The sequence below is a fragment of the Phoxinus phoxinus genome (assembly GCF_949152265.1).
Source record: "Phoxinus phoxinus genome assembly, chromosome: 22".
In the NCBI taxonomy this organism is placed as follows: domain Eukaryota; kingdom Metazoa; phylum Chordata; class Actinopteri; order Cypriniformes; family Leuciscidae; genus Phoxinus; species Phoxinus phoxinus.
In genome coordinates, this window is record NC_136897.1 from 13,838,632 (window position 1) to 13,858,188 (window position 19,557).

The 19,557-nt window shown below is 38.5% G+C and overlaps 2 protein-coding genes across 6 annotated transcripts in view; both read left to right on the forward strand.

Annotated features, from left to right (window-relative positions):
- Positions 1-19,557, forward strand: part of LOC306990424 (uncharacterized protein) — a 142,070-nt gene that overhangs the window by 19,583 nt on the left and 102,930 nt on the right. For all 5 annotated transcript variants that reach the window (XR_013795869.1, XM_079597246.1, XM_079597245.1 and 2 more), the window contains exon 6: positions 18,375-18,510. Coding sequence is in view for 4 of the 5 variants with exons in the window: in XM_079597246.1 (XP_079453372.1) it covers positions 18,375-18,510 (136 nt within the window). In the remaining variant the exon portion in view is untranslated. The remainder of the gene's footprint in view (positions 1-18,374; positions 18,511-19,557) is intronic.
- Positions 449-4,626, forward strand: LOC306990243 (uncharacterized protein). Its single transcript, XM_079596797.1, has 5 exons — positions 449-912; positions 2,126-2,707; positions 2,791-2,931; positions 3,120-3,372; positions 3,815-4,626. Exons 1-5 carry the CDS (start codon positions 613-615, stop codon positions 4,474-4,476), a joined length of 1,938 nt encoding a protein of 645 aa, XP_079452923.1. The 5' UTR covers positions 449-612; the 3' UTR covers positions 4,477-4,626.

Genomic DNA, 19,557 nt, shown 5'->3' on the forward strand with positions numbered 1-19,557 from the left:
TTCATGTGGGACCTTAAATTTCATGTCCGACTCGTCATCCGCTTTTCTTTTTTTTAACCGCATTTTGACCAGCGCGCCATTTGGGGGCAGCACTTTGATCTATGTGGGTGCAATCATTCCATATGTGACATACGAGTAAGTGATTGATGAATGCGTTGCGTTGATGGTTCGCCACCACAGCATTTTGGTTAAAGCGAAAGCACAAGCATGGGCAAATGTGTGTTTAATGACAATTGGTTGGAGGACGAAAAGTATCGGGGGTGGCTGAAGAAAACAGCCAGTAATCATGAAGCGAGGTGTGCTTTATGTAAAAAGACGATACAGCTGGGGACAATGGGCCACATAGCGCTCGATTCACACATGAAAGCAGAGAAGCACAAGAAGTATGTGTCGTCGCAGGCAAGTAGTTTGCCCATAAGCATGTTCTCATCTTCTTCTGTTAGCACTTCGACCTCTCAGCCTTCCACAAGGCCGTCCACTTCGTCAAGCAATGCCTTCGGTAGCTTTGCGAATGTAGCTACACTTAAGGCCGAAATACTGTGGGTATTTCAAACCGTAAGCCGCCACCACTCGTACAACTCAAACGAGGACATCCACCTAGTTTTTCAAGCAATGTTCCCTGACTCAGAGTGTGCGAGTACGTTTACATGTGGAAAGGACAAAACCGCATATTTGGCACGATTTGGTGTTGCCCCATACCTAAAGAAGGAACTAATTTCACGGGCAAACAAGGACGCTTTCATAATAATGTTCGATGAGTCCATGAACACAACAACTAAAACTAAACAGTTGGACTTGCACGTCAGACATTGGTCAACCGACGAGACCGGCACCCCGATTGTCAGGTCTCGTTATCTTGGTTCTCAGTTTTTGGGCCACTCAACGGCAGAAGACTTGCTGGAGCATTTTAAGGTAATACTCTTTAAGTTACATTTAAAATGCTTTGAATATGTTAAAATTATTTGTGTTTTCATGTTATATCCTAATGAATATTTGGGACAATATATCGATGCTTGGATCGATTCTAATTTTTTTCTGAATGCATTCTAATTTTTTTCTGAATGCATCACGAATTGTTTCTGACTGTGCTTAGTTTTTGCAGATGCGCTCTAGGCTAGTTTTTAACCGCACACTCAAATGCTCACGAAGAAGAGCGTTCGTGCGTTCGGCTGAGTGAGAATACTTGATCATGCTTTTATGACACGAGATTAATGTAAACAGCCCACTGCAAACACGCTTTGTACTTCACTTCAACCTTTTCAAACTTTATGAATTATTATTTTAAGTAGGTTCAAGTGGTGTGTGTAAGGCATTGGAAGCCAGCAGATTACGGCTGTTTCTAAAGCACGCAGTGCCACCTGCTGTTAAAAACTAAACTCAGAATCGATTCGAGAGAGAATTGCGATGCATTCATTAAAATTGGAATCGATCCAGAATAATTTCTCGATTCACGATGCATCGATATATTGTCCCAGCCAATCAGTAAAAAAAAATGTTGTGGGTGGGTGACATCTAGGAAGGAAGGCAGTGCTGTAAATAACTTTATTGTATAAAGCATTCAATATGCTTTATGCTTAATGCATATTTTTTATGTGAAAAGTCATGAATTAAAGTCAATTGAATTAAATAACAATGTAGGCCAGTTCATAATTAGACTCCAAATATCTGTTTTGTTCTTCTCAATTTTAAGTTAACAATTTTGACATTGAACCATATCACATAGGCCCAATTTGCAAGCATTCACTAATGGCTTAAGATGTGTTTCTCAAACTTTTTTTCAAACCAAGTTTGGCCAATTTAAACAAAAACAATCTTGACATATTTGGCTTAATGATCATTCCTAAATGCATACAAAAATAAAGTCCATTTTAGTTTTCTGAAACCATGGCTAACTTCACCTGCTAATAATGTGCATGATTAGAAAACAAGTAATGAAAGTGAATTTTTGTTGTTGACTTTTGCTCACAGACCTCTTTGGTAATCTGGCATACAACCATCCCCCAGACCACAGTTTGAGAATCACTACTTTAGTCTAGACAAACCATCTAATCTGAGTGAAAATGAATGAAAGCGTGATTATTCTTGAGGTGTACTTTGTTTATATTTTATTTTTTAATAATTTCAGGAGGGCACCAAGGAACTTAATTTAAGGAACATGATCTCTGTGTCAATGGATGGACCCGCAGTAAATTGGAAATTCATGGATCTCCTACAACTGGAACATGGAGAACAGTTTGGGGGGATTCAACTCCAAGTGGTAGGAAGCTGTGGTATCCACACCCTACACAATTCATTTAAAGGTGGATTTGAGGTGTGGCATGTAGAAAAGGTGCTAAGATCTCTCCACTATCTCTTCAATAATGCCCCAGCAAGAAGAGAGGATTTCACATCTGCAACACTGTCAACCACATTCCCCTTATCCTTCTGTGGCCATCGTTGGCTTGAAAATGTGCCTGCTGCAGAGAGGGCCATTGAAATTTGGCCCTCTATTGAGAAGTTTGTTGACCAAGTGTCAACAAAGAAGGTGAAGAACCCAGGGAATGCATCATTCGACACCCTCTCTGATGCAAGAAAGGATCCTCTCATATGTGCCAAACTCCACTTCTTTGTGTTCATAGCAAGAGCCTTTCAACCATTTCTGGAAAAATATCAAAAAGATGCTCCCATGATTCCCTTCCTGTGGAAAGACTTGGAGGATTTGATAAGGGTAATTATTTGTCATAATGCACAACACCTTTAATACACAGAAATTCACTGATCTAACTCAAATATATATTTTTATTTTACTAGAGCCTTCTCAAACGATTCATCAAGCGCGATGCGTTGCCCACGAGTCCATATAAGCTGGTGAGGCTCGATGTCACAGACCAGAAGCTTTGGCTTGGCACAAAAGATGTTGACATTGGCATGGGTGCAGCAGCTGTTATTAAGGTGGGTATATTCAGTTTCATCAAAGTAGTTCACAATGACATGTAGATGTCAACATTAGTGTGTGTGTGTGTGCGTGTTCTGAAAAGGGGTGCCATTAATCTCAGTGTATTATGCTTAATTATTGCAGACTATGTAGAGAGGGACAGAAATGTTGTATATTTGACAAACCAATGTTTTTTTTCTGTCAGGGACTGTCAGGGGCCAAGGGCAGGGTAAGCGAGCTTGGTGTGCTGCAGTTTAAAAAAGAATGCCAGGGTGCGCTTTCAAAAATATGCAAGAAGGCACTGGATAAGTGCCCTCTAAAATATGCCACTGTCCATAACATGATGTGTCTGGACCCAAGAAAAATGTATTCCAGCCCTGACGAATGCCTGGAGAAACTGAAACGCCTCATTGAGAAGTTTGTGCTGGACAAACAGTTGACAGGCGGGATATCTTCTGGTAAATTATAGGATAAGAATAGAATGGCACTCACTGTTTACACACTTCCTACCATTTGTATCAGTCAAGACCAATACCTATAACATAACCTGTAACATAAAAGTCAACATGTATTCTCATTTCTGTGTACATATTTGATACTGTGTACATATTTGGTAGAGGTAAAGTTTGTCTACTATTTAAACAGGCCATTCCACACAAAAAAACGACACTTTCTTATTTATTTTTTGCGTTTATTTTTATTTTTAAATAGGGCAGGTTGGCATGACTTGAGTGCAAACCAATGAGCTGCAGAACCCAGGCATCTTAGTAAAAATATTAGTCATGGAAGTAAATGTATGAAATCAGTGTGGATTTGGGCTCTTTAGAACGCGACTTTGCCTTTTATGTTGTAATGCAAATTTGTCTATTCACACTGGCTCTCCTTTGTGCATAATTACAGGTGATGTGATTTCTCAACAGTTTGAGAAGGCTCTTTCCAATGAGGCCAAATCGCTGGAATTTGCAAACTTCCAGCCGTCAGTGTCCAGGGTTGACACATTCCTGTCTCAGAATCTCAGTTCTTACACTGATCTGTGGAACTTCTGCAAGAAGTTACTACTCCTCTCACATGGACAAGCTGAAGTGGAGCGGGGCTTCTCCGTCAACAAAGAAGTGGAGACGTGCAACATGTCTGAGGAGACAGTTGTTATTCAAAGGCTCATCTGTGATCAAGTGAAAGTTTGTGGGGGGGTGACACAAGTGCCTCTTTCAAAAGAGCTAATCAGTCACTGTGCCTCAGCACGGAGCCGTTACCGGGCGCACTTGGAAGAGGAAAAAAAGAAGAGAGAGACAGAAGAAAACTCCAAGAAAAGAAAGTATGTCGAAGAGGATCTGAAAGAGCTAAAGCAAAAGAAAAAATCAATTCGAGAAATTTGCACATCTTTGGAGAAAGATGCAGATAGAATGGCAGAGCAAGCCGAAAATTCAGGTGGTAGTAAAATGGCCACATTGATCACAGAATCCAATTCTTTGAGGAGACGAGCTAAAGATAAACACAAAGAACTAATTGAGTTGGATGCAGAAATTGAAAACAAGATTGTAGAATTGACAAAACTGTCATAGGCATTGAGTTTGAGTACTTAAAAGTTGAAGGTTTACATGTACCTTTGGTAATTTATTTGGATTATTTGCAAAATAATTTCAGTTCCTTTTTTGTTTGATGAGCACTGTGGCTTCATAGGGATGTCCGAAGCCGTTTCTCTATTATTTGACATCCCATGTAAGCATGACTGTTTTCATGCTATTCTGTTTGTATTCTGTTATACATGTATATCTTCTTTGGATTGCCAGGTTGGCATTAATCCCATTGTTGACCATATTGGAAGTTTGACATCTTCACAGCACTGAAAGTAGTAGCTGAACAAAGCACTTTTAAATAAATGTCTGATCCTGATCTTTCCTTCAATTGTCCGACTGGATCTTCATTCATTAGGTCTATGCAAAGATTATTGAATGTGCTTGCATTCATCCCACCTCAAGGCTTTTGGCAGCCACATTTACCCATAATTTAGAGAAAGTATGTTGAATACTTTTGTGTATTTGTGGGCTTTTGTAATGTCCTGGGGCTGTCTTCCATGTCTTTTTTTTTTGTCGTGGTAAAGTCTTAAATTTTCCTTTTAGAGGACTTAAAAAGGTCTTAAAAGTTATTAAATTTGCTGTTAAAAAATGTGCAGATACCCTGATTAGCTTTCATCATTCAGTCTTTAAATCATGCAGGAAAACACAGTACCAACATGCTTATATATCAATATGAAGTATTTATGTGCACCTCAATGAATTTCTCTGACAGTTTGATAGCCTACGGCCTAATTTTCTGAATGGCAGTTCATATTTAAAGGTGCATTGTGTAATATTTAGGAAGATCTGTTGACAGAAATGTAATATCATATACATAACTATGTTTTCAGTGGTGTATAATGACCTTACTTAATGAATCCTTATGTTTTGATTACCTTAGAATGAGACATTTTTATCTACATACACCGCAGGTCCCCTTACATTAAAATAGCCATTTTACAAGTAACAATAATATTCGCAATAACATATTGTTTTACTGAAAAATTAAGTAAACATAATTTTTTCATTTATCTTTGTAAAGAAACCTCATTGCTTAACTCACTACTCTTTACTGTCTCAGACGACATCTTTTCCTGTCGGCCGCTGTCACTTCTGTTGGTTGCAATTCACAATGCAGCTAAAAATTACACATTGCACCTTTAAGTATAACTATGTGCAGACAAGCAATCAATTGTTGCAATACAGATAAATTTGTTCACTTGTGTTTTTATAAATGTAGCTCATGGTCTGTAAAGTTGAATCACCCAAGCATTGGAATTGCTTTGTATTTATGTATGTTTTTCAATGTTATATAGAGATAATGGCTTTACTGTACACCCCTAGTTCATTTGCATACCTGCCCAAGACATCACTGTACTCTCTGTAGGAAAAGTTTCACTTTTCCTACTTCACAGATTCCTTTCCATTTTTTTGCACTCTGTTAACTCATAATTAATTGGGTTGTCTGTGATATCCCCCAAACATCCGCTTGCTTAGAGGTGATGAAAGTTCCCATTAGACTTGTTGTGGTTTTCTTTGAAGAGAAGCAGACCTCGATTAAAGTGTTTCATTTGTTTGTGCTGAACCGTTTTCAAATCAGCAGTTAAGTTTCAAACAGTGTATTAAATTACAGTAGCTGGTGGAATATCATTCAAAATGGATTGGTTGCTCTGAATATTTTTTTCCCCACTATGCTTAAGGAATGACTTCAAATGTAAGCCAGTCAGCGTTCCATCAAGAAAATGTTTTGAAAACAAAGCATTTTATGATTTTACACAAGACTACGCCAATTTGTTGTGCACTTTATTCAAAATGCAGACAGCTAAATCAACAGAAACGCTGTTTGCTTCTTGATTTCACACTATAGGTCTGAACCTAGCAGTTGAGGACTGGTGGGTCACAGGTCTGTTTATTAGGGAAAAAATATGCTAAATGCAAATAATAAAACACAACTGACCATGTACAGTAACTGTGCATACAGTATTTATTGTAACAGAAGGTTGCTGCAAAGTAGAGTAGTGAGACGGAATCTGATTCCGCAGCAGTTACTTTTATTTACACTTTAACCAAAATAACTAACAGACAGGAGAACACAGAATAGCAATCCAACATAACACTGATGACTACAGACAAAAACCAACTGAAAATGAGGGCTATTTATACAAAGGTTTAGGGAAGGGTGGAAACAAGTAGCAGGTGGAATTAATAAATTAAGCAATGTGTAGTAGCTATGACAACAAATGAGAACATTCTAAAAACCATGACAACTAATGAACCGGAACAAAGGATACAAGAACTAATGGGTAAAACAGAAACCTCATTTAACAGATGTCAAAATTCAGGCATCCGATTAGTGTTAATTTCGTCATCGAAGTCTATGATGAAAAATGTTTGCCGACAAGCTTTTTTTTTCCACATGACTAAGACAAGATGATGATGAGATGACAAAAAGGTCATAAAACAATAACTGACCAGTGCTCAAAGTGGGCCGGCACTTCTATATATTAATCTGTAGCGTTTCCTCACTTTTTCTTGCATTGTGACAAATTTTAACTGCCAAATTATTACCCCCTTTGTTGAGGCTGCTACCTGGTTACCTAATCCTAACCTCACCCCAAAAGTGTGATAAGATTTGCTTGAGCTGTTCCTATCACGACGCTGGTGATAAAATGTGTAACTCATTGGAACTCTAATGAGAATTTACTATACAACGCTATAGAGAAAGTCAAGCATGATCTAAAACAGCCACATAAACTAAATATACTGATGGAAAGATGGGAAAACATCATCCTACACCAACATAAATTAGAATGCTTTTTTTTAAACTACATGACAACCTTTACTAGATTTTATCTCATTCTATTGTGTTTATTGTGTTAAATGTTGACTAACTAGTTGTATAATTTATAATAGAGACCTGCACGGGCCTCAAATCTAGGCCCTAGCCCGGCCCTGGCCCGAGACGCTCAGGCCCTAGCCTGGCCCGTGTCCGACAGCTCATCATAATTATCAGCCCGAGTCCGACCCGAGCCCGTAAAAAAAATTTTTTTATTAATATATATAATTTTTTATATACACAGCTGTTGCCTGGCCTAGGGCAAACTAGCTATTTGCAGCCATTAAAATAGGTCCGTTTTGTTAGTTATGTTTCTTTTCATTTATTTATTAAGTTAATTTAGACAAATGTTCGGTTTCTTTTTGTTTTTTTATTGACGACCAAGCAGCCGACAGCGAGTTAAACATGTTTGATCCATTTAGCCTCTCAAATCAACACTTTACTTGGCTACAATAAAATCCATAAAACACCTTAAGCATATCACACATAGACAGTTATAGTTTAAACGTTTATTATCATTTTTTAAAAGCTGAGGCAAACTGCTCTGCTGCTCACAGTCGCAACAGCGCTCGCAAACGAAATGAGCTATAGCCTACAATCTAAACAAATCAAATAAATGACATTAAATTAAAAACAAACATGCAGATTATCTTACCTCAAAAATCAAGTCTTCACTACAGAACATGGCCATTCTTATTTCCAATAGTTTCCAACAGACTGATGAAAATAAAGTCGTTTTCAAACGAAAACCAACAAGACAGCCCCTAACATGGCTAAGAACAGTTTCTTACAGAGCATCGTGAAGAAACATCACAGCATCCACAGTGGAAGGTTTTAATCCAGGCGTACTTTTTTCTTGAACTATTCCAGCTGCGCTGAAGTCACGCTCGCTATACTTCTGCTTCTGGCGGGGACACTAAAAACAGCGATCCGGTCGCGCAAATCTTGGGTCGTGCCGCCGGGAAACTTGTGTGCGTGCGTGTGTGTGTGCGCGAGCGCGAGCATACTGTCATGTGTCAGTCATATGTCAGTGTGATAGGTTTAAAACGTCTTTCTATGTTTGTTTTTCCATCGTCAACTTCTCATATTTAATTTTAATACATGTCTGAAATAGGCTATAAAAAGAAGGATAAGCCTAAAACAGGCCCGAGGCCCGGCCCGCGTGTGAACTATGACGTGAAAATTGGCCCGAAGCCCGGCGCTAGGGGCGTAAATAAGTCGGGGCCCGTCGGGCTCGGGCTGAAATGCAGGGCTCTAATTTATAATAGATTCTGCAGAATTTAGAATTTTTGTAGAATTTTGAAAGTTTGTCTTTAACAAATTCTATAGATGAAAAAGTTGACATTGACCTAAGCATGGTGGAGCTATCAATGTAAATCTGCAATCTAACCTTCTCAGTGATGACCTGTAATAAATCCAAACATGAATCTCAACTATATTGTTTGCGATCATGGTTGCGGAATAAATGCACTTACGCAACCTCTGTGTAGCACGTATATTCTGTTTAGTTAGTTCCTGTAGTGTATGTATGATTTCACATTAGTTTCTATGTAGGGGTAGCCTGGCTAACGTCAGACCTCGTCTCATTAGGTGTGTTCGACATCGGCTGTGGCTGGATGTAACCGATCGGCGAGAGTTGCCGCGTGCAAGCGGGGAGGAGCTGTAAACGGAGACGTGAAGTTGGACACTTTTTGGTTCCCGTAGTGACCGCTTACGTGGTGTTTGCATACTTTACCACAGCTAAAGTGAAATAAATGCAATTTTGCCAAATACACAGATGTTTCAGAGACATTTACATTCAATACTTTATGTACTGCTTCGAACGAGCATCTGTTTGAACAAGAATAAAGTTAAACATAAGAATAGCTAGTTACTAGGGGTGTAACGATATTCAAACCGAACCGAAAAACCGCGATACTCTCATTTCGAACCGAAATTTAAGCGCCCCACCCCCTACTGCCCCGCCCAGCTCTCACTTCACCTTATGTCACAAAACGATTTTTTCTGACATTTGATTAAATAGTAATTAGCCTACACTTGTAACAACTAATGAAAGCTGTATATTTTACGAAATGTACACTAACTTTTGATTTCCAAGTGCATGTCACGTTATATTTGGTGATCGATCACGCTTGGCAGTTAGACTGCAGTGTTTCCCACACAGACTAGTTCGTGGGCGGTGCGCCACGGAATCAACACCGTCCGCTACATATTACGTTTTTTGGCGGCCACCAAAGTGAATTTTTATCCCACCAAAGCCTTATTTGATCGGTGTGAGTGATGTAGATGACAGACTGCTGCGCTTGTGACAGGGCGCATGTTACTGAGAGAACGAGCAGAGAGAGAGAGCCCGGCCGCGCGCGCGCACTCACCGTCTTAACTGTCTTGCATTCCCCCCCTCGCGCATATTAATCAAAATCTTGAATTGACACGATGGTAAAAGGTCGGAAGACCGAAGCTTCATGATGTGGAGCATTGGGAGATTTTTTTCCTGAATTACCGGTGTGTATTGTGCTAAAAAACGTTGCCTTATCTTCTCTGAAAAGCGTTCCGCACATTCAGCTGAGACAAACCACACTTTCAATAAACCTACAAACCTATCCAGTGATTAAATGTTTACTGTGTTGACACAAATCTTGTGCAATGTCCTAAACTGACGGGATAATCACACAACGCGTACATGTCCGCTAATGACACCTCCAATTCGCGCACCAATGACTCATTTGAACCGATTCCATTTAATGAATGGTTAAAACAACTGATGTATCCAACAACTCACCAGACGTCTAAATCGGTAATACTTTACAATAAAGTTAAATTTATTAAACTCTACTTAACTACATTTAGTTAACATTAACTATTAATAAACTGCACTTCTACAGCATTTATTAATCTGTGTTAATGTTAATTTCACCATTTACTAGTAGCCTTATTAAAATCAAAAGTTGTTAACATTAGTTAGCCTAATGCACTGTGAAGTAACATGAATAAACAAAGGATGAACAGCTGTATTTTTATTAACTAAGATTAACAAAGATTAATAAATAATACAGTAAAAACATAGTTAATGAGTTAAATGATTGGTATTGTTATTAAGTTAAAAGTGAATAGTGTTCTTTATTATTGCTGGTGCCCTGCCAGGAACCTTGAAATGAGAACCGAGAAACCGAACCGAGGCTCCAAAACCGTGATATGAACCGAACCATGGCATTGATGTATCGTTACACCCCTACTAGTTACTATCAATGAAGTGGAGTCAAAGTTTTTTAATCAGTTTTATTTTGATAAACATGACACAATATAACATCGCGACTACATTAAAAAGAGTGTTTACTGTTATAAAAAACTGTTTGTGAGCTTTAGTGGAACTAATGGTGTGAGAATAAACATGAAAAACACGTGATTGTTATTATCATGCGGTGAATCTGGCCAATCGTGGAACAGTTGTGTCGTCATGAGACCTGGTGCAGCCACTCTTGAGAAGCTGCGCTGGCTGAGTTCTCCGGCTACTCTCGAATCGCTCTCGCGGTACTTTGATGGCATACGTCACAGTCACGTGGCGTCGGCGCTGTATCAAGTCGGACAACATTTCTAACCGGCATGCACTACTTCAAGTCAGGTGCGATCGGTCTGCGCAGAGCTGCATGAAGTCGAACAAGCCTATTGAGACGCGGTCTGGGAACCACATGTACATTTTCTCGTATTTGAGACGTGGTTTACGAATTCCCAGACACGTTTATTGGGCGCTACAAATGTCTATCAAATGCGCCTGTACGTAGCTCATAGCCAATTGTTTCAATTATACCAGATGACGTATGTAGAGCGACAGAAATTAGACGAGGAAGAAGACGATGGGTCATAGATTTATGTGTACACGATGGCGTTCAGCGACTATTGCCGTTTGTGCAAGTCAAGCATCGAAAGGTAACTTTGCGTCTGCTGCCATGTTGGATCCATAGATATAAACAATCTGCTTCGGTGTGTCGCATAGACGTCGTCATCGTCTTGTTGCTCCCTCCCCGTTCTGTGACTGGTCCCCTCGCTGAGGCGAAAATCTGGTCCATGGAATCCAGGCTGCCTAGCAGTGAATAAAATCGAGCTGCGCGCAAGGCAGCATGGGGAAACCCAGGTTAATGTAGGGGTGGATCTACTGGGGTGGCCAACTGCTACCCTAAGCAAAAGCCCATCTGCCACATCTGCTATTAAAAAATATCTGACAAAATTAGCACTACTCCACTCAAACAGTGCAGTACTTTGACAGAAATATATTGTATTTTTTTTGCTAACCCTTTATTTTGATGGTCCCTCAACAGACTAACTAACTATAAGTAACTTTGCAACTACATGTCAACATATTCTACTTACCCGAACCCTAACCTAACAGTCTACTTCAGTTTTCTAATACTTTAATGACTGGTAGTTGACATGCAGTTATAAAGTTATTCATAGTTAGTAGAATGTCTGAAGTGGGTCATCGAAATAAAGTGTCACCTTTTTAGTTAGTTTTGTAATAAGGCATACACAGTACATTTGGTGTTGCATTGTCAGATTCTGAGGTCTGGTAAGTGTTTTTAGAGAGAGAGAGAGTCGCTCATATCCTAGCGAATCTGCCTTTGGCCCACACTGAGGCCAGCAGTATATTCTTTTACCACATGATCAAGGTGCCTTTCATGGCCATCTATGCTATTATACTCATAAAATGCTTGAAATTAATAACCTATCTGTGTTAATGCACTTTTAAATAAAGCATTAATGCTAAAGATTTGCTTTATTACTGCAGGCTGGGTGTGTAGAGCACTATTTTCTCTTAGAGCCCTGCTTAATTTATATGCCAGGTTGACAGTGTCATCAGATAGGTTTTGCAATGCCCTAGCATTCTATGATTCAATTAGGCTTTCATGCCTGGGCTGCACGGTTGGCTCGCTGGCGTTTGATAAGAAGCCCATTAAAAAGATAGATGTCTCTGAGCATAGAAATGCACTGTAAATGATTCCACACCGCTATCTGCTTAGTGCTGAATATGAGACTGTGTGTTCCAGAAAACATGATAGAGAGCCGATATGCATTCATCATGGAGGAAATTTAACACTAACATTTCAGACAATTTTCTGCATTCCCTGCCAGACATGCAGGGTTAGTTTAGTGTGATCAGCTGTGCGACTGACTTTCATTTTTGCCAATTTGATTGATCTTTCAGTAGCTTAGATTTAGAGTTTAGAGAAGCTTAGAGTTCAGATTTACAAGGCAAAAGAGAATGAAGAATAGCTGCTTGTCTGTATTTAGTGTTCATATGCTGTACATGTAATTACAGATCTTAAAATCATCATTTTAACATTTGCATTGGGCAAATTGAAAATAAATATTTGTATTAATTGTGTAGCATGAAATTACTGTAAATTACTGTGACTTTAATACCAACTTTTTTCATCTTTAAGAGCAAATATTGTGCCATTTTGAAAAGCACTGCAGAGCTTCAGGCCCGATGGTGGAAACGCAGCGTGGTTTTAGGCTCACTGCCAAAGGTCCGAGGCTATTCGTCCAGCCTGGCCCGTTGAAAGCCCTGGCTCGCACTGGCCCGACAGTGAAAAAGCGGCTAATGTGTACAAGTGCTTGTTTCTTTATCACAGTGTTGCTTGGTTACCTTTGATGAAACTTTGGCTGTAATTTTTGTCATAAAGTGGTTTTATGATTGCATTGACCTTGCCATATATCACTAAATGGCTCAACAACTGTGATAGATTCTAAGCAATAGTAAACTAATGCTGGTTTAAAAGAGACAGTCATGCTCAGCAAAGACTCTGGAAGCAGACTGTGTCCAAAAGTAAATGTGGTGGCAAAGTGCCATTTGCTTGATCACTCCCACTGGACTCTTTATTGGACTCGCCACTCATTTTCATCTACATATCAGCTAGTACGCTTGGTAGAGCTTGATGAGACAGTTAATATTCACAGCATATTTACAGCGATTTTGCTGATGAAATAAAATATCACACTATTTTCAAAGTTCTATTAAGTTTTTTGCAATCCCTCATTGTCTTGTGACTGGCAAGCATTACAAGCATCATGACAAATCCCCCTTAATATTTTAAGATGGATAGTTACACGTTACTACATGTACTATAGTAATAACTGTAAATTATGCATAATAACAAGTAACTAACCCTGAACTATGGGCATATGGTCCTGACCATTGGACTTCTAAGCACCTTCTAAGAATATGTTTTCACAGAAACCTTGAAAGAAATCCACCTAGACAAGAGGAGCTTTGTTGATGATCTGGAAGATCAGTGTTATATTCCACAAGCAGCATCAACAACTCTGATATGAAGTCAAGTTACAAAGCTCTTTTTTTAGATAGACAAACTTTTCTTTCTCTCTCCCACTCCTTCTCTTGCTCTTCCTATCACAGTCTCTCCCTCAAGACTTGCTGTCATCCTACATTTTCAGGGATAGACGTGATGACAACTGTTTTGAAATATTCATGTTTCTTTTTTTGGTGTGACTTGCATGTTACTGTTTCTATCTGAGAAGGGAAATATTGTTAAGTCTTGCTCCAAGTTTACAGCTGGACATTGATTCAGTTTTGTAGGGGATATTTTGGAATAATTTGTGCGTTTTTCAGAAAATTGCATTCCAGATTTGATTGATGGACAGTAAGTATACATTAGGAGCAACATTTGGATGCTGGATCCCTCAGCAAGCTTTGAAATGGTTTGACAAATGCAATCTTCTTTTTGTGTTGACATTTCTAATTGAAACAGGACATTGGAACATATCAAAGGCTTTGTTCTTGTCTTTAAGTAGCCAAACGCCTAGTTTACTACATTGCACAGTTCACTTATGCTGGTAGATATACAATGTCTACACCATCTGGACACAAAAGACACCATTCTCCTCTGACAAACAGATGTATTCTGAAAATTAGAAAAAAAAAAGAAAAAAAAGTGGACTTATGTTTTCCTGCTGCCTTTCATGTCACAGCTCAGGAAAGTCGCTAGTAAAGGATATGAGACTGATTTTGGTCCATATTCTCAAATAATCAAAACTGCAAATGTGAACCAATTTCACATTTCTGGGGTTCTCAGAAGCTGAAGTCAAAGTTTAGTAATGTGGTGAACAGAAACTACAACTAATATAATATATGTGTTCCCATTTTCCCCAATAACAATTGATAAAAACCCATTATAGCATTTCTATGACTTTACAAGAGAGAGAGAAAACAATAGCAAGAGATTGATTACATTGGTCAGAAGAGAGAAAGATGTAATATTAGCTGTCACTATTAGCAATTGTATTAGCAATTGTTTTAAACCCATACAGTAGCTAGCTATACTGTACAGTAGTAACCCAAGTGTTGTTAGAAACGCAGAATTGCAAAAATAGACAACTGGCTTTATGTCTCTGAAGTGTAAGTTACTTTTTGTTTATTGAACATTTTTATAAAAGCATTATCAACTTGTGCTGATGGTCGAATCACAGCCATGTACAGTAGCGGTCAGGTATTTTAGATATTATTAGGTTATATCTGTTGAATGTGCAATGTATCATTTGAAAAAGTAATTCTTAAAAAATATTACCGGAAATACAACTAAAACTTGGGGGACTTGATTTTGCCTATCAGAAATTGATTGGATCGTTGTGGTTTGCTGTTGTTGTGATGTGATGTCATGTCATGTGAGTGACAGGTTGTCCCACCATTGTGCAAGTAAACACGTCATCAGAGAAGAGAATAGATGTTGCAGCAAGAGAGAAGGGAAGTTATTTTAATTTAAGATTATGAGAGCTCATGAATTTAAATGATGATGATGATGTGCACAGATAAATCATTTATTATAAATACTGCAACTGAAAGCGACTAAATAAAAAAATTTGATTTTATGGTACACAGGTGCTTTGAGAAATGGCATATTAAGATGTTTGTGTGCAGGTTAACCGAGCTTTGCGCTGGCAGTATTGGATACTGTTGTCATGATGCAGATTCACCCTCAAAAATTCACCTCTAGCATAGTGATGTTTCTGTGCTGATCTCTTTCTCTCTCTCTCAAACACACACACTCGGAGCTGCAACGTATCCATGACAGGTGTTGAGCTCTAGCAGCTCTCGATCCTAATTACTTGGCCGTCCCTTTCTGCAAGCAGATGGGTCCCTCTCAGAAATTAATGTTCTAGCCGGCTACTCTCCACAGCCCATTCCCTTGTCATTTGTGCCGTACAGGTACAGTAGTCTTAACTTAATGTAAAAAATCCAATCAGATTGTCTGCCAAAGCATCATTAGGGAGATTGGTGGCTGACTGACATAAACGATTTGGAAAGTGATTTGTCATCCTAATGAAAGGTAGAAACTCTGCGATACTTTTGAGCGCTCTGTGTTTTAGATGGAGTTAGAAACGCATCCAGATGAATGTTTTCTGCACCATATATTTTTCTAATTCACATCTATTTCTGACTCAATATAATCATATCAATGGTGCTTGTGTCAACAGAATTATATGTAACATCTGTTATGGGTCTGTGTTTATTTTTTCCCTCTGGAGATCCGCTCAGACAGGTGATTTTAATATTGAGCGCAGCACCATCTATTACTTTCAAAAAATATATTTATTTTTCTTGTTATCTTTCCATCAGTCTCCTCTTACCATTTACCATATATCGGCCACCATATTGATATTGGCCAATATCGGGTAATTTTTAATGTTATCGGCCCAATAAGAAAATTTGTCTGATATATCAAAGCCAATAAATAATGGATTATTTCCTTCAGCTGAGCCACTTCAGATGCACACTGTTCGCCATGATAGTTTTGAATTGCTTGAAATATGATTGGGATCACTTCAAAAAAGGAAAATACAGTTACGTGCAACACGTTTAGTGCAAGTCTGTCATATAGGCTACATAAAATTATCATGATGAGAACATTATAATAATGTGATTGGGACATGGCTTTTACTGGTGAAACTTTTGTTTTTGTAATCAGGCTCTCAAAAATGTGAATTTATGGGCAAATATATCGGTTATCGGAATGTTGGTGCATCCCTATAAAGGCGGCTTGATCCCCCTGAAGGACATCAAAACAACTTGTTTGGGTCAAAGAAAGTAGTCTGCCCGTAATATGAAGCCCCCCGGAGACCATAGTGTAGGGCCTATATATATAATGCGTGTTCGAATTCTATAAATAGTGGAGATTAAATAATTTCCTTTTTTTAATTCTCCATAAAATGTACATAAACCCACCTTGAGAAATATTAATTATATAAAAAATTCTGACAACTAGCCTCGGTCTCCTCTCCCTGCCTCTCTTCACCTCTCTGTGTTTTCCGCTTGTACTTCACGTAATCTGCTCTTGTTATTCTAGACAGCATTTAGACTCTCTTGATTACCAGCGAACACAACAGAGCTGCCTTACTGATAACTTGGTGTGTGTGCGGCATAATGTGTGTGTGAGTGTTGCTGAAGGGTTTGCTCTGTCTGCTCCTGCTGGCTGCTGTGTTGAGGTCTGAAGGGGAGTACAGTGGTATGAATTATCCCTGCTGTTCTGATTTGATTCCTCACTGCTGCACACTTCTCTTATCTCTGTCCATATTCATTCACTTCTGTTTCCCCTCTGTTTCTCAGACTTATCTCTCAAAAGATTCATTATTTAGTGTGTCAAAATCGTACAGCGGGGCACTATGTGTTGTGGTATTGTGGCAGAACTTTGCATTGGGAGTGATGTGTGGCACCTCAGAGGGGTTGATGGATGGTTCTGCTCATCTTTTGCAGACACGGTGGCTTGTCAGGCCCATCCGTTCTGGCCACTGGGCAGCAAATGCTGTCAACTAATAAATGTTTCCTATGGGAAACAAAGTGGCCTTCCTCAAAATGCACATTCTCATTTTGCCAAGTTAGATGCGCTCCTGGATCAGCATATTTTGTGGATCCTGGAACAACATTCCTGTCCGAAAATGTAATGCTAACAATATCCCTATACCCCTAAACCTATCCCTACCTATAACTTATCCATAAAATCAGAGGGAAATGATGGATGAATAACACTGATGTGGAAGCACCTAATGCTGGTTGTAAGCCTAAACTAAACATTAACTGTAATCTTCAAATCAAATCTGATTGGTTGATTGACTGTCAAGACAAGTCACCTTCATTTATATAGCACTTTTAACAATATAGGTTGTTTCAAAGCAGCTTTACCGTGATACAAAAATTGGAAAGTTGTTCTACGATTAACAAAGATGTTGATCCAGGAATATGTTGCACTGTCTTGGTGAAATCAGGTTCTGTGGATGCTTATAGGTCAATTACAAGTCAATTCTTAGTTAGTATTTGTCAAACATTAAAACACAAAAATAGTGTTTATCTGAATCTACTCAAAGATTGTTCCCTGAGATGCAAATGGAAATCAACACCTACCCTTCTCGCTAAAAAATTTAATGAAATGCTCTATCCTGTAATCTGAAATGACTGATTTGTCAAAAAGAAGTTTGGGTTCAGTAAAACATCTTTTTTATTTAAAGAAATTGATACTTTTATTCACAATTTCTATATATTTTTTTTTTTATCATTCATCAAAGATTCCTGAAAAAAAAGATGTCTGATTTTCACAAACATATTAAGTAGCATAATTGTTTATTATCGTTGATAATAAAAAATGTTTCTTGAGCACCAAATCAGCATATCAGAATTATTTCTGAAGGATCATGTGACACTGAAGACTGCAGAAAATTCAGCTTTGCCATCATAGGACTAAATAATATTTTAAAATATATTAAAATAGAAAACAGTTATTTTAAATTCTATTAATATTTCATCGTTACTGTTTTTACTAATTTTTTTTTTTAATCAAATAAATGCTGACTTGGTGAGCATAAAACTTTATATTTTACTAATATTTTGAACGGTAGTGGACATAGCATATAAGATGATGTAATATGTTTATCTGTCTCCTATATATAGTTATATCTTGACTTTTATGTATCTGCTGACATCAGGACAGTTTCATGCCAACTAAAATTATGCTGCCGTTTCCTCTGTCTCTGGTTATGTCTCTGAAATGGATGCTGGTTTTCTCTGTAGATGCAGGTCTTCTGCAGAGGGACATCACAGCACGGAGGCAAGATGAGGACCTCCAGCCAAATCTGCACGTGCTGGGAGTTATCTTCCTGGGCAAGCACACCAGCTGGGCCTTCAACTTTATTCTGATCTTTCAGTTGTGAGTCTCTTTCATTCATATCTTTTTGAGGGCTAAAACGCATAGCTAACCTCCAGCATATGTTGTCGTTTTGGATGGTAGTCTCTGCATAGCATGCTTTTGGTAAAGCTGCTTAACAAGTTTCACCAGAAAGACAATGTTCGAAGAACAGTTTTACTACACTGTAAAAAGTGGTAACCTGCATTTGTTACCTTAAGGCAACCCTATGATTCAAGCGAAATCGAAGAACGAACTGGTGGTGTGACGTCATTTTAAACAAAATCATGCCAAAAGTTAATTTGGAGTTTGTTTCAGAAGGTCAAAACAGCTTGTCAAAGCGAACTTTCCGAAAGGTTTGCTCCAGTTGGTAAACATTTTTGAACTTCAAACATCTACCATTGGTCCATGGCATTTATGTAATAGGTAGATGTGGTTCTGAAGCTCCGCCTCCTTTGATGTGAAAAACTATGTTTTTGATGTGGAAATCGTTCTTCTGTTCAGTCTGTCGAGGTCAGATGCGAGTAAAAACATTATCACACTGCTTTATAGTAGAAATCAAAGTTGTCATTTTAATTGAATGCGATGCTGTCCTGTTTAATACTGTAAAGCTGCTTAATTTGCACCCTAAATACTAAACTAAAATACCCTTTTTCGTTGTGTGTTATACAGTTTCTGCCATTTCCCAATTTGGGTATAAACTCCAGCCACTCTCATTTAATATTCGCTTTTCAGCATTATTTCCAGTGATGCAATGATGAGTCATTCATTGTTGGATGCCATCGGGCTGTATAGAGGTCCAGTATTTTAACATCACAACTTATAACCTTGAAATACTGGACAGCATTCATAAATTTCATGTAGAGCTTCGATGCTATGGGTTGTAATTTGCCATGAACTGTAAACTTATTATACTTTTGTTGGCCTCTTAAATTGTGTTGTAACATGATGTTGGCCTTGTGAGCTCACGTTAATGGTGAACTGGCATCGAGTCAAAAGCTCTTTTTGTATAAGAGTGCCCTGAGGTAAACAGACAAGATCATTAACTCATTGAGATGCTGCTTGAGGGAA